The sequence below is a fragment of the Leopardus geoffroyi genome, chromosome C3, assembly GCF_018350155.1.
Source record: "Leopardus geoffroyi isolate Oge1 chromosome C3, O.geoffroyi_Oge1_pat1.0, whole genome shotgun sequence".
Lineage (NCBI taxonomy): Eukaryota > Metazoa > Chordata > Mammalia > Carnivora > Felidae > Leopardus > Leopardus geoffroyi.
In genome coordinates, this window is record NC_059338.1 from 44,359,945 (window position 1) to 44,374,927 (window position 14,983).

At 42.6% G+C, this 14,983-nt stretch overlaps 1 protein-coding gene across 1 annotated transcript in view; it reads left to right on the plus strand.

The window, feature by feature from the left end:
- LAMC1 (laminin subunit gamma 1) overlaps window positions 1–12,260 on the plus strand; it is a 129,261-nt gene extending 117,001 nt beyond the window's left edge. The window contains exons 23-28 of the mRNA XM_045452623.1: window positions 1,633–1,782; window positions 2,040–2,154; window positions 3,379–3,578; window positions 4,689–4,847; window positions 7,336–7,435; window positions 9,210–12,260. Of these exons, the coding sequence (XP_045308579.1) occupies window positions 1,633–1,782; window positions 2,040–2,154; window positions 3,379–3,578; window positions 4,689–4,847; window positions 7,336–7,435; window positions 9,210–9,466 (981 nt within the window). The 3' untranslated portion in view covers window positions 9,467–12,260. The remainder of the gene's footprint in view (window positions 1–1,632; window positions 1,783–2,039; window positions 2,155–3,378; window positions 3,579–4,688; window positions 4,848–7,335; window positions 7,436–9,209) is intronic.
- Window positions 12,261–14,983: the final 2,723 nt, after the last annotated feature.

The window sequence follows — 14,983 nt, forward strand, 5'->3', positions numbered from 1 at the left end:
AAGGCTATTCTGCCTGCTCTGTGATTTTCATGGGTACCTTCCTCCTCCGTCCTCCAACTAACTCAGTGGCAATATCGGGTTCTGTTTTAGATATGTTAACAGAACTTACCGAGATAAAGAATCCCGTGATTGAGGCGCCTGGGTGGCTCAGTTAGCTGAGATTCTGACTCTTGGTTGCAGCTCAGGTCATGATCTCAGGGTCGTGGGATGGAGCCCTCTGTCGGGCTCTGTGCAAAGCATAGAGCCTGCTTAAGATTCCGCCCCCCCCACCGCCGCTCTCCCCTGCTCGCACTCTTGCTTGCTCACTGTCTCTAAAAAACAAACAAAAACAAAAAAACCTGTGATTATAAAGATTAAACATCAAAGACTCTTTAGTGATATTAATCACTCCTAAATCTTTAATATAAATCCAACTTATTATATATTTGTATTTATTAGAGCCAGTACACCAGGAGTGTTACTCCCAGGTACTGTCTGCTTGAGAACAAGAGAGAAATTGAAGAAAATGGTTTAAATGAAAGAACTCTTACCAGGATGCTGTTGGGCAGGTGAAATATTTGGGGATTGGTAGTATTTTATTGCATCTGTACTCCAGTCGTGAATCCTGTTCCCAGGTTCTTTATAAATTATATATATCTATGTTATATACACTGGAAATTTATTAAGTTTCACTTCTTACATCTGAGGTGTTGTTGATTTTTTACCACAAAGGTTTAGCTAGGTCTCTTCAGACATGTATATACTGTATGATCTCACATATTTGAAATTTGAGAATAGGCAAAACTAATCTATGATAAAAACCAGACCAGTGGCAGCTGCATTGTTGAAAAGGGAGGTATGGAAATTAACTGGAAAGAGATACAAGGGAGTTTCCTGGTGTGGAAATATTCTATATCTTGATTGGGGAGTTGGTTACACAGGGAAATATATTTGTCAAAGCTCATTGCAGTAAGTGTTGTGCCTTTCACTGTGTCTAAAGAATACCTCCGTTTTTGGAAAAAAGGTCCAAAAAATCTTGACCTATGCTGCTCTTTTAAAAATATCTGTTGAGTCTCTTCTGCCCCTCCCCTGCTCACACTCTCTCTCTCTCAAAAATAAATAAACATTAAAAAAATTTTAAAGGGTGCCTGGGTGGCTCAGTCGGTTGAGGGTCCAACTTCGTCTCAGGTCATGATCTCACGGTTCGTGGGTTTGAGCCCCACGTCGGGCTCTGTGCTCAGAGCCTGGAGCCTGCTGAGGATTCTGTGTGTGTGTGTCTCAAAAATAAATAAACATGAAAAAAAAAATTGGGGGCGCCTGGGTGGCTCAGTCGGTTGAGCATCTGACTCCGGCTCAGGTCATTATCTCACGGTTTGTGAGTTTGAGCCCCGCATTGGGCTCTGTGCTGACAGCTCAGAGCCTAGAGCCTGCTTCAGATTCTGCATCCCCCCACCCCACCCCACCCCACACCACCCCCGTATCTCTCTGCCCCACCTCTGCTTGTGCTCTCACTCTTTCAAAAATGAATAAACATTAAAAAAATTTTTTTTTAAATATCTATTGAGTCTTAAGTGTTACAGAGTTACTAAGGCTAGCTTTTCATCAGTTTCATTGTTTTGTCTAAAATGTCACAATCTTACTTGCTTTTCACAGAATGAGGCAAATAAAATAAAGAAGGAAGCTGAGGATCTGGACCATCTGATTGACCAGAAGTTAAAAGATTATGAGGACCTCAGAGAGGACATGAGAGGGAAGGAACTGGAAGTCAAGAAGCTTCTGGAGAAGGGAAAGATCGAACAGCAGGTTGGTTTGATTTGCAGGTTGCTTCCTGTCTTGAGGCAAAATTTGAAACCGTGCATGCAGAAGCTGTGTCTGCGATGTTACCTCAGGGCCCAGGGCAGCGAGCCTGAGGGTGTTCGGAGGAAAGTCTGTGGGGCACCCAGGGCTAGCTGCTGTAGGCGGGCAGGTGTCGGGGTGGTAGCTTGGAGGTGCCTGGTCATTAGGAGAAAAAAGGGCTTTACCCTGGAGGGTTCGTCCCCTGATCTGCCATGTGTTTGTAGACTGCTGACCAGCTCCTAGCCCGAGCAGATGCAGCCAAGGCTGTTGCCGAAGAAGCTGCTAAAAAGGGACGAAATACCTTACAAGAAGCCAACGACATCCTCAGCAACCTGAGAGGTAGGAGCAGGTCACCTAATTGGGTAAATGTCTATGCTTTCTTCACTAGGGCGATTTCTGTTTTGTTTTTGTTTTTTTTTTTACCATGAGATTCTTGGAACATCTACAATATGAAAGATAATAGTATAATAAACCCCATAAATCCTTCACCTAGATTCAACAGTTATGATTTTAACTATACCTACCTCATCCCCCAGCATCCACCCTAGTTTTTTTATGCTGAAGTATTTCAAAGAAAAATCTCAGAGCTCATGTCATTTTACCCCTTTATACCCCAGTGTGGGGGAGAAATAAAAAGGAAATTTTATGATAGAATAATTCATGTTATCAAGATATGCCTATTTAGCTGGCTCATGTTGGTAAATAGAGATGATTTTTAATTTTCTCTGCCAAGTGCATCTCAGTGTTTTTATCTTCTTTCCTCACCCAAGATAAAAAACACATGTGCTCAGTTCACAGTATAGTGCTGGACTTGCCTCTGATAAACTAGCCCATAGCTTCTATAAATATGGAAGCTTTACCAGATAATGGTTGAGGGCGCCTGGTGGCTCAGGTGGTTAAGGGTCTGACTTCGGCTCAGGTCATGATCTCATGCTTTGTGAGTTTGAGCCCCGCACTGGGCTCTGTGCTGACAGCTCAGGGCCTGGAGCCTGCTTCAGATTCTGTGACTCCCTCTCTCCCTGTGCGTCCCCTGATTACATGCATGCTCACTCTCTGTCAAAAATAAACAAACATTAAAAAAATAAACAAAAAACCAAGATAATGGTGGAGTATATTGGCTCTGGTGTCAGTGGGATTGAGTTAGAATCCCTGATCCCCCTCTTATTTCTGTGAACCCTTGGGGGAAATTATCTACCTCTTTAATCCTCAGTTCTCACATACAAAAATGACACAGTGCCTGCATCACAGGCACACCAAAAAGCTCTTAACTCCATAGCTAAGACATAGGAAACACTAAATAAACTACAGCCTTTAACATTGGTTGCAGTGGTCGTAATGGCATACTCAGTGCTTTGCATGAAAATAAACTTTCCAGAAACATGTTCATTCACAAGAATCTGAAGCCTTGTGCTCTGTTCTTCTCAAGGCTGCCCATGGTGTTTTTCATATTTCTTTCCCGGCTTTCATTGTTCATAAAACAAATTCCAGTTGCAGCTCCCTGAAAGGTTCCCTTTTGGCTTGTTGAGAGTTCAGTTCAAATGTGTTCCTTGAACTTGATTTTAGATTTTGACAGGCGTGTGAACGATAACAAGACAGCTGCAGAGGAGGCTCTAAGGAGAATTCCTGCCATCAACCAGACCATAATTGAAGCCAATGAAAAGACGAGGGAGGCACAGCTGGCCCTGGGCAATGCCGCTGCGGATGCCACCGAAGCCAAGAGCAAGGCCCACGAGGCCGAGAGGATCGCCAGTGCTGTCCAAAGGGTGCGTGCTTCCCCCTTCTCCCAGACGCTCTTTGCTCATGTACTTCTCTAGTCATCTTCCAGGTTCTGTCCAGACCCCTAGAAGCCTAGCAGGCTTCTTCCTCGAATTCAGTAAAATCACCTTAAACTATCCTTATTCATTTTTCACTAGGCAGTAGAATAGGTACATACATTGACTGAAGAGGGAGAGTCAGAATCATTGAAATCATCGAAAGAGCCCTTTAACATTTCTTCTGTTGTCTCAGTGGCAGGGTCTGTGTTGTGAGTGGGGGATGGCTCCTGGACCCACAGAGCCCCTTCCACACAAATGTCAGACTCTTCTCAAACACAGTTCTTTGACATGGACAGCTGAAATTTTTTTCAGCCTTATGTAGAGTGCCAAGTCCGTCCAACTCTGAGGCCCCTCTTCCAGACGGATGTTGTATCTGAGCCCCTCCTATGAGCTTCCACTGCCAGGATTCCTTCTACTCATTGTAAAGTATAATCTCTTTAAGCTGCCTCTTTCCTACTTAACGGTTAATCTGTTTGTTTTATTTAAAAGAGAGACTGGAACAGATTCTAAAATTATGTATTTGAGAATCATATACGTTTTTTTAGTTTGCTTAGAATAGTTGGTTTGGGGATTAATTACATTTTATAAAATATTCCTATTTTGGGATCATGGTCTTTTTGTACATTGGGATGAATTGCCAAGTAGAACAAGGCTACATTTGCACTGAAAATGCATAATGTGAAAGTGTCTAATCCATGTGATGTGGAGGAGAGTGTACACCGTGTAAATGTTTTATCATTTGCTAGCCATGCGACCTCAACTAACAATGGAAATAACAGAACAGGAAGTATTAAGGATAAATGAGAGGGTGCAAACAGAAGTATTTTATAAATTGTAAAATGCTATTACGTTAGGTGGTAAGGCTAGCTTTTCTTTCATTCTTGTCATTTGGAACCCAAATAAATGATAGCGTAACTCAACATATGGTATAATTTACTGCTCCGTTCTTTCTGGATTGTATTTTTGATCCATTTTACAGATTATAAAAGGTGTGGGAGCATACTTTAGAAAAAGGAAAACTTTTTTTTTTTCATTAGTAGTTATTTATTTTATGCCTAGAATGCTACCAGCACCAAGGCAGAAGCTGAAAAGACATTTGCAGAAGTTACAGACCTGGATAACGAGGTGAACGATATGTTGAAACAACTACAGGAAGCAGAAAAGGAGCTGAAGAGAAAACAAGATGATGCTGACCAGGATATGATGATGGCAGGGATGGTAAGCAGTTTGTTTTGGCCTGTTTGCTTCTGGAAGAAAGTGAAGGGTGATCAATAAATAAGATCCCTATCTTGTTAAGAAATGTCTCTTTCGTATTGACTTTTGTTTCTCATTGCGTTTTGGGGCCATGAAATGGCCTAGTAGCTGACATAGAAGACAAAGAATTTGGACCCCCTGCCAGGTTGTTGCACAATTGTCCTGTCCCCAAGCTTCTCTCAACTAAAAGCAAAACATTCTTTTACACATTTGAAGCTTTAGGACATTAAAAAGTACATATTTATATTTTTGGAGGGATGCTTCATTGATGGTATAAAATCAAAAGGAGTACAACGAAAAGTTGATGTCCTTCCTACTCTTGTTACCCCAGCAACTTGCTTTCTAGGGGCAAAGACCAGTTTCTCATGTTTCATTTTTAAAGATGACAAAACATACCAAACTTAATTCCAGTTTAATTTTTTTTTTTTAACCTTTTGTGATGTTGTTGGTAACAAAATTAACTTATTGAATGCATGGCCTAATGAAGAACGAGAGTCCGTTTTTCTATTTTATGCTATATGTTGCTTTCAAAAGACTTTGATGGAGTCACAATAGAAAGAACTTTTCAGTTCAGCCGGATTACAATCACAGGAATGATACACATGAACGTGTTTAATTGTGCACTTTCAGTGCAAGCAAGGGACCTTTCTTCCACTTTTGAAAAACAGACTTTCTACTCTGGCTCATTTTCACCTTGGGACAGAAAGGAGAACTATGATCCTGTTTATCTAGGCAAAGAAGACTCTAGGGAAGTGATATCAGGAAGCATCCCTTTGCAAATACCTAATTTTATTGTGCTTTTTGGGTTTTGTTTTGGACTGCCTTAATTTTCTGTAGCAAAGTTTATGGCTGAAATGGAAATTACTATATAGTAAAAAAAAAAATATCTGTTTCTCAGATGTGCTGAGCATCTCTAGATTTCATTTTTAATGTGGTTGTAGAACATTAGATTCAGAGACTGTTGAAAGAAGGAAAAGGATATATTCTTAATGAGCTTCAAAGGAAGGGTATGGATTCAATTCAAAGGGTGGAAGTGGATCCATCTTTTGTTTCTTTTGGTAAATAGCTTCCAAGGAACACAAAGCACCCTCACATACACTGTCCCACTTACATTTACGTCAGTCCTGAAAGACACAGCGTCAAGCCACTTTTGTTTAAATATTTTTCTTAACCAGAAGAGCAAAGCTTACAGTGGTCCTGGAACAGGAGGCTGGAGACCACAGGTTAAATGCAGTAGTGTCGCTGTCCACAGGCCATAGCAGTCATTTACCCCTCTCCTGGTATACACGCAGAAAAGCCTATTGAGACTAAGAATGGCTGTGATTTCAACAGAGATTAATCATTTTTCTGTGAAGGTTTTTTCCTCTTTTTCTTTTTAAAAATCCTACATTGTTTCTATCCAAAAATGTTGCATTATCTTGAGCCAAAAACTAGGAAAAACAATCATGTGGTAGGGAACTCAAAGCCACTCATTTATATCCTGGCTAGATTTATTTGTGAGAGCATCTGTTTTCTGATATTTAGACACTTCCTCTTCCATTGCCATTTCCCATGACTCATGCACAGTGTATTTGTTCAGGTTTCATGGAACTTTCCCAAATATATTTACCTTTGGTTGATTTTAAAAATGTAAATTGTATTGCTCCAGTTTGTGTGGGTACGTGCACACCCGTGTGTGCGCACAGGCATGTTTGGTTGCAGGGGGCGAGGGTGTTCTAGAGGGTGCCACTTGCTTATGAAAATTTTTTGAGAATACAACATTTCTTTTTTTTTTTTAATTTTTTTTTTTTTTCAACGTTTATTTATTTTTGGGACAGAAAGAGACAGAGCATGAACGGGGGAGGGGCAGAGAGAGAGGGAGACACAGAATCGGAAACAGGCTCCAGGCTCTGAGCCATCAGCCCAGAGCCCGACGCGGGGCTCGAACTCACGGACCGCGAGATCGTGACCTGGCTGAAGTCGGACGCTTAACCGACTGCGCCACCCAGGCGCCCCAGAGAATACAACATTTCTGATCAAGTTTCTAAGATAGTCAAGTCTCTAAGAGTGTCCTGAAGGACATATTTCAGTTCTAAAATGTAGTTTTTATACTCATCCTTAAAAATAACTTGTTTCTGCTTGATGAATTATATTATGAATATACTGTGTATTCTTGAGTGAGAAAGTGGGGAAAGGAAATAATATTGGTCTTTTTGAAATACAGATACACTCAGTGTAGGCATGCGGACTGCCTACTCATGACAGTCATATGAATTAAAAATAACAACATTTCACCATGAAGATAGGATCAAAAAAAAAAAAAAACCCTACAGTGAGAGATTATAGTTTCATGAGTTAGGAAAAAAGCATCTGAAAATTGGACTTGTTGGCTGATTAGGGGCTGATTCTTCATTTCAAGAAGATGAAGACACACCATTGGGACTGTTGTTCATCTGTCCTTCTCTCTGTACAGGCTTCACAGGCTGCTCAGGAAGCCGAGATCAATGCCAGAAAAGCCAAAAACTCCGTCACCAGCCTCCTCAACCTGATTAATGACCTCTTGGAGCAGCTGGGTAAGTAGCTGGAGAGCCATTTTAGGCAGGATCTCAATTTTGTACACTGTTTGTTCTTGGGGTCTGGTATAGTTGTCACAAAAGCAGATATTACAGCATGAGTATTGTGTGAACCGAAACGTGACTTTAGGTTGTATTAATTCAACAAATACTTCTTCCGTGGCATATGATCTAAGTACTGGACTCTGACCAGGACTTCTAAAATTAGGAAGATAGGTTGCCAGAGTCGCTCATTTATGGTCGATGTTTATGATACATTGAATAGCTCATTCTGCTGGCAGAGTGTCTTTAAAAGATTTAGAGTGAAGGATTTCAGTGGCAGAATAAAAGAACACTTTAAACTGGTGATGACTTCATTGCCTGGAATTCTCTTCATTTGCTAATTAAAAGGATAATCTGACAGTTTTTTAAAGAGTCAGATTATTTGATTATTCTCTTACTGATAGAATAAGGAAATATGAGCATGTTGAAATGCTCTTTTAATCTAGTTTAATAGGGAGCAGGCTTCATTATAGGACAGATGTACTTTTGTCACAAGCCTTCATTATAAAGTGGTAACAATCCAGCCAATACAGCTTTGTAGCAAGGCATTCTGTTTTAATTCGCCAGCCTTTAAGCCTTTTTCTTTTGGAGCAGGGGGAGGTGGGGGGGGGAGGTATATTTTTTTATCTGTCTCAAATACCAAAAATAATAAATAATGTGCTAACAGATGGGTTTTAAAATGACAGGAAGCTAGAGGATGTAGCTTTTTGTGGGAAGAGCTAGATTTTAAAGTTAGTCAGACTTGGGTAGGAATCTTTGTTTTGTTGCCGAGTTAACATCTGAGAATCACTGGCATAAGATGGTCTCGTGAGAATTTAATCAAGTACAGTATGCGTAACGTGCTGATCACCGTGTGGCTGTCTGCTCTCATTAATTATGGAAGCAATTCCTTCCAAAAGAATCTCTTTTTCTTGCTAATTTTATTTAAAAAAATTTTTTTTTTCAACGTTTATTCATTTTTGGGACAGAGAGAGACAGAGCATGAACGGGGGAGGGTCAGAGAGAGAGGGAGACACAGAATCGGAAACAGGCTCCAGGCTCTGAGCCATCAGCCCAGAGCCTGATGCGGGGCTCGAACTCACGGACCGCGAGATCTTGACCTGGCTGAAGTCGGACGCCTAACCGACGGTGCCACCCAGGCGCCCCGTCTTGCTAATTTTAAAGTGAAGCTTTTGCTGAAATTATTTCAGCATTTCATCCCTGGCCATTTTCCATAGGAGGACTCCAAGTAGTGTCTAACTCCTAAAGGCAGGACATGACTCCCAAAACCAATGCAGCTTCCCTAGAATCTAAGAGCTGAGGGCTTAGAGTTCAGCTTAAAGATTCTTATGTTCGTCAGATGGCATTAAAATGGCATACAGATAACAGTTATTGCCATTTTTATGTTTATATATGTAATCAGATGACCTTCAAAACCACAAGTGAGACTTAAGGTCTTGAACACGGCACCTGTGTATTTAGAAAGCATTTCAAAAACTATCCAGCCCAGTATCTGTTATATATAGGCTCTGACCTGTCCTAACTTAGCAAGGTCAGCATTTGTCGTTGGTCTGCATTGACCACACCCTTGCACAACACGAATAGTCTACACATCACACGTGCAGGCTGACTCTGCTTGGGGGTGGCTGGGGGTCTGTGTTTATAGAAGAGCTGAGTGGAGTTACTTGTGGAGTAATGTGATAACTCTTACTGAATGCATCTATTTCCTTCTGTGTCCTTTCCGACTCTACAGGGCAGCTGGACACAGTGGACCTGAACAAGCTGAATGAGATTGAAGGTACCCTGAACAAAGCCAAAGATGAGATGAAAGTCAGCGATCTAGACAGGAAAGTATCTGACCTGGAGAATGAAGCGAGGAAGCAGGAGGCTGCCATCATGGACTATAACAGAGATATCGAGGAGATCATGAAGGACATTCGCAACCTGGAAGACATCAAGAAGACCCTACCGTCTGGCTGCTTCAACACCCCGTCCATTGAAAAGCCCTAGCGTCATCGCGTAGGGCCGGAAGGCAGCACCCCCCGACCAGGGAGCCGTTGTGAGGCCATAGAGTGCCTTAACACAAAGATGACATTTCTCAGACCCCCACTTCTCTGCTGCTCTCCACCACTGTCCTTTCGAACCAGGAAAATTCACAAAGCTTAAAAAGAAACAAGTCAGATATCATGAATCGGGAACAAAGGGTTTTATCTGATAGTCTCTCTTCCACGGAAGGCACTCCCTTACCCACACTTTCCCTTCCAAGTTGCGTGAGGACGTGGCACCTTACGGTATCGTACGGTGGCGTAAACGCTTCGTGGGAACCATGGTCTGCCAGGGCTGAGCAAGTAGCCCTCCCCTTCTCACTGATACCAACAGAACTCCTCAGTCTCAGTACTCTTGTTTCTATGAAGGAAAAGTTTGGCTACCACTAGTAGCATTGTGATGGCCAGTATATCCAGTCTATCGATAAAGAAAATGCACCTACATCTACTACCCCTTCTTCTTTTAAGCAAAAGGAAATAAACATCCTGTGCCAAAGGTATTGGTCATTTAGAATGTCAAGAGCCATCATCAGTTGTTTTAGCTATTTTGAGTATAGGACACTGAGCCATCCACGGGTAAGGATGCAATTATTTATGACAGTCTCCAGGAGAATGAGGCTGCAGAAGTAGGCTGAACATTTTCTTGTATGTTAATAATTTGACTAGGAAGATAAACTTTTTTCAGATCTTTGGGCAGCTGATAAATCTGGATGGGCAGCTTGCACTCACCATAGACATCTTCTGATATTCCTATAAATGGAATTTATACAGAAGTAATAGGGATATGATAACCACTAAAGTCTTTTTCAAAATCAAACCAATTCTTAGAGCTTTTTTTAGTACATTAGTCTTGGAACTAGTGCTGTTAATCCGGTAGAGAGAAGTTGGTCCCTGAGATCTTGACAGACACACACAGAACAAGCCTCCTCATCCTAGTCTTTCCTACCAAAGGGATGAAACTTAGATGCAGCCTGTATTGTCAGGATCCCACATACCCGTTTTTCTTCCACTGGGGAGAGATGACGCCTTTGACCCTTATCCTCAATTAGCTTCTGACGTTCCCAACTTCTAGAATCTCTCTAAACAGTTTGCCAAATCCTGGTGGCAAATACTTGCACTCAGTATTTCACACAGCTGCCAACACCATCTAGCTCCTGCACTTTGTGATTTAAACCCACTCTAAACCTTCCCTCCAAGTGTGGAGGGGAGACCCATCGGTGGAGTTGCCTCGTTGGCTTCTCAACTTTTGATCCTCAGCTCTGTGGTTTTCTTGCAAGATCACAGTGTGACGATTCCCTACCACACAACCCCTCCCTCCTACCAGCCCACCTTTGAGATTCATATATAGCCTTTAACACTATGCAACTTTGTACTTTGCGTAGCGGGGGGAAAGAAACTATTATCTGACACACTGGTGCTATTAATTATTTCAAATTTATATTTTTGTGTGAATGTGTTTTTTTTGTTTATCATGATTATAGAGTAAGGAATTTATGTAAATATACTTGGTCCTATTCCTAGAATGGCACTGTCTGTTCACTTCTTCCCTCCATTTTTCCTCCTCACTGGCACAACGTGTCTGGATACCTCCTGCCCTGCCGCCTGCAATTCTTTGCGTTGCATTTGTTCCCCGTGGCTCTGCTCCTCGCCTTGTGTTTGCAGCATCTTCATTTCCTATTGTCGATATTGACCTGCTCTCCTCCCACACGCAGCCGCTCAAAAGAGGTACCTCACACCCTCTTCCACTGCAATCCTGTGACCTTAAACTGCGGCATGCTGTCGTTCCTAATGCCCGCTCCAGGGCAGGTATGTCAGGTTGACAGAACATGGTGGGATTAGGACATTTTGCCCATTGGTATCTTCAGCATCGATGTGGGTCAAGCCAGGAATGAGCTAGAAATGCCCTGACTCTTTGAACCAGATGGGTCATTTTGATAAGGGAGTGCACGATCACTGAGTGCTCGTAGGGCATCAGGGACAGTGTGTACAGACAGGTAGGATGGGAGCAGTCATGCCAGTCCGTTCTCCCCTTTCCACCTCCGTGCATACCGGAGTTGACTACAAGCGTTTCGACTTGGCATACCCCTTGCTTTCCCTCTGCTGCTTCTCCCCGGCCTCTCCTACTGTGGCCCGAGGCGTGGGTCTTTCTTGCCAAGTTTTCACATCAGTGTTCCCTAGCCAGCTCCTCTTATTAAGTGGCCACATCCTAACAGACATTTTGTTCAAGGTTACAGGACAATGACTGTAGATAGACTGCCAAGATAGTTTCCCTCTGGCCCATGGGTCAGCCTCACACACCAGTAAGTCTTAGGCCACAGTGAAAATTGGGTTTTTGTTTTTTTCTTCATTTTGTTTTGTTGCTTTCCTCCTCCATCTGTGTAGTATATTTTTAAACAGAATTTTATTTTTAAAATAAAAGCTCTTTATAAGGCAATACCTTCATTACACTCCTGCGGTATACATGATTTTATTGTATAGTTCCAGTTATCTGTATTTTACATCATAAAATCGACAGGGTGGCTGCTGCGGAATGCTGGGTGTCACAGGGGACACAGACAGCTGTTCCCTGGAATTGTTCCTTCTAATTCCAACTGTGGCCCTTTTATATGTGCCTTCACTTTAGCTGTTTGCCTTAATCTCTAGTCTTGCTCTCCAGGGTGGTGAATAAAATGCAACACTTGGCATTTTTTTTATGTTAAAAAAAAAAAAACAAACCAGTATTTTATTTATAATAAAATCTGAATATTTGTAACCCATTATATTTGGTGTGGCCTGAGTGTGGTACTGGGGACACGGTGTTTTAAAAGGTTGAAGAGAAAGCTGCTCATAATATCTTATTGGGGTGACTTATTTTCTTGGGAACAATCCAATATGTGTGTATATATGTGTGTGTATATGTATCTGTATAATGTGCGTATGTATGCGTGTATCTGTATAATGTATCTGTGTGTACATATCTGTATAATGTATGTACACGTGTATAGATGTATCTGTATAATGTGTGTGATGTACGTGTGGGTGTATATGTATCTGTGCATATGTTCTGTGTACAGATAACATGTAAGTACATATACACATACACATATATATATATATATATTTACCCTTCTCAGATAGGGATACTTTGGTGTGGTCCAGAAGTAGGCAAACTTTTTCTCTAAAGAGCTAAACTGTAAATACTATAGGCTTTGTGAGCCATACGGTGTCTATTACAACTACCGTGCTATTGTAGCAGGGAAGTGGCCCTGAACAGTGTGTAAATGAATATGGCTGGAGTCCAAAAACAGTCATGGGCCTGTGGACTGCCATTTACCAGACCCCCCCCCCACCCCGAGACTCTTAAAATTATTTGGGTGTCTTAAGTTAGCAGCTGTACGTAACAAGTTGTCTTTCTCCCTTTAAATATGCATATAACTTCAGCTAAAGGGGGTTCTTCAGATGATGGAAAACACTCTCAAACATAATGGAATGAAGAGAAAAAGGAAGTAATGTGCTGAACCGGCAGGCCAGAAGTAGCTCCTTGTACCTCACTCCTTCTGGGGGGTTGACCAACGGAGTAACCCAAGGCCGGGTGAAGAGTTGGAGAACTATGGACACAGCAGGAAGGCTTCAGTTTGCTCTTCTGTGCTCGTTTGTGTCCCTGAGTCCTTGTGGACAACATGGCACCTTCCCAGTCATACATCCTTGTAGCTGTGATACCTGTGAAGAACCTGAACTCTGTTCTCAGTTGGACTTGCTCAGAGAGAGCTTTAGAGGGCACTCGTTACTAGGTTTCTCACATCCCCTGCTCTTAACCCCTGATTGTAGGGGCCGATTCAAATGCAAATACATCTTTGTAGCTACTGTGTCAGAGTGATGAATGGGATTTAAAAATTCTTCTCATTCCTTTTGTTAGTTCAGGGCCAGGGGTTTCTCCAAAGTTGGTATCCACATAATCTGATTCAAAATATCCCCAAAGGTGTACTCCTTAAATAAGCATTCTTGAACCCTGATAAATCTGAATTCCCCAGCTCACTTCAGTAAGCTCCACATGGAGAGTCTCGAGAATACCTCTGGCACCCAGGAAAGCCATGAAGTAGAAAGGCAGATGGTACCGGCTTCGTAGGGCGAGGGAGGACCCATCCCAAGGAAAGATCAAATATCTCCAGGTCCATAGTTCATGGAATAGAAATAAGACAATTGGACATAGCAGGTAATTTTGCCTGTTCACACTAAGCAGGTTTTAATGAAGTATTAATCACTGGAGTGAAAAATAAACTTCCTAGTAAATCTATCAGAGGCTCCAGCGGTTCAGAAGTCAACAAATAGCGTGCCTGCCTTATATTTGTACCGAGTCCCCTGAATGATTCTATCTGTTCTACACAAATGATATTCTAAATAGAAATTAATTATATGCTTAAGAAAGGGAAATATTGGGGCGCCTGGGTGGCGCAGTCGGTTAAGCGTCCGACTTCAGCCAGGTCACGATCTCGCGGTCCGTGAGTTCGAGCCCCGCGTCGGGCTCTGGGCTGATGGCTCAGAGCCTGGAGCCTGTTTCCGATTCTGTGTCTCCCTCTCTCTCTGCCCCTCCCCCGTTCATGCTCTGTCTCTCTCTGTCCCAAAAATAAATAAACATTGAAAAAAAATTAAAAAAAAAAAAAAAAGAAAGGGAAATATTTAGCAGAAGTCAAATAAAAAGCTAAGAAGTTCCTGGTTGGGAATTCAAATAAGAGAAACCTCATCATTTCAGGTGTTCTTCTAACACCTCCATGTCATTTCTTTAACTCTCCTCCCACCCATGTTCTTTCTTTCCCCGCTCCATCCCAGGAAAGGCTGAGGTCAAGGGGTCACCTCCTCTGTTGAAATTGGCCAGTCCTTCCCTGTGTCCACCATCCCTCCCAGCCTAGCCTTGTACTGGCTTCTAACACGGCCCTTGGACACCTGTTTGTTGGGCACGTGCCTCTCCCCCACCTTTTCCCCCAACCTCCCTCATACTCCCCCAAATCTGGATCTGTGTGTTCATGTCCACATCCCCAGGGCCAGGAGGCATCCAGCAGTAGTCGTCACTGGGTTGTCAAAATGGTCGAAAAGTAAAACCAGCCTCTCTCATTTGCCTATTCTCCCATTTCTGTTACTTGAGCAGAGAGGGAGGTTTATGGGTACTTGTTAGTGCCCTCTGTGCCCTCCTGCCAGCATCATTCTGCTCCCTCGATACCCCCATCTAGGGAGGGATTGCAGGAATAGAAGCAAAACCGCTCTCTTTCACCAAGCGGCGGAATGCCCGGCACACACAGCTGGTGTGGCTCGGTCTACAAGGCCCGTTGCTCTGCATCCCAGCCTCACTCCAGCCGTTCCCCACACTGTGGGTGTGCGTCTGCCAGTTTACCCACAGCCCCTTTTGTACATATCTCTGGCTTCTGGTCCACGTTGTAACATGAATTCCTTTTCTTCTTGAACTCCTGGGAATGGGCCTGGTAAACTTCAACAGCTTGGTTGGTGTTTC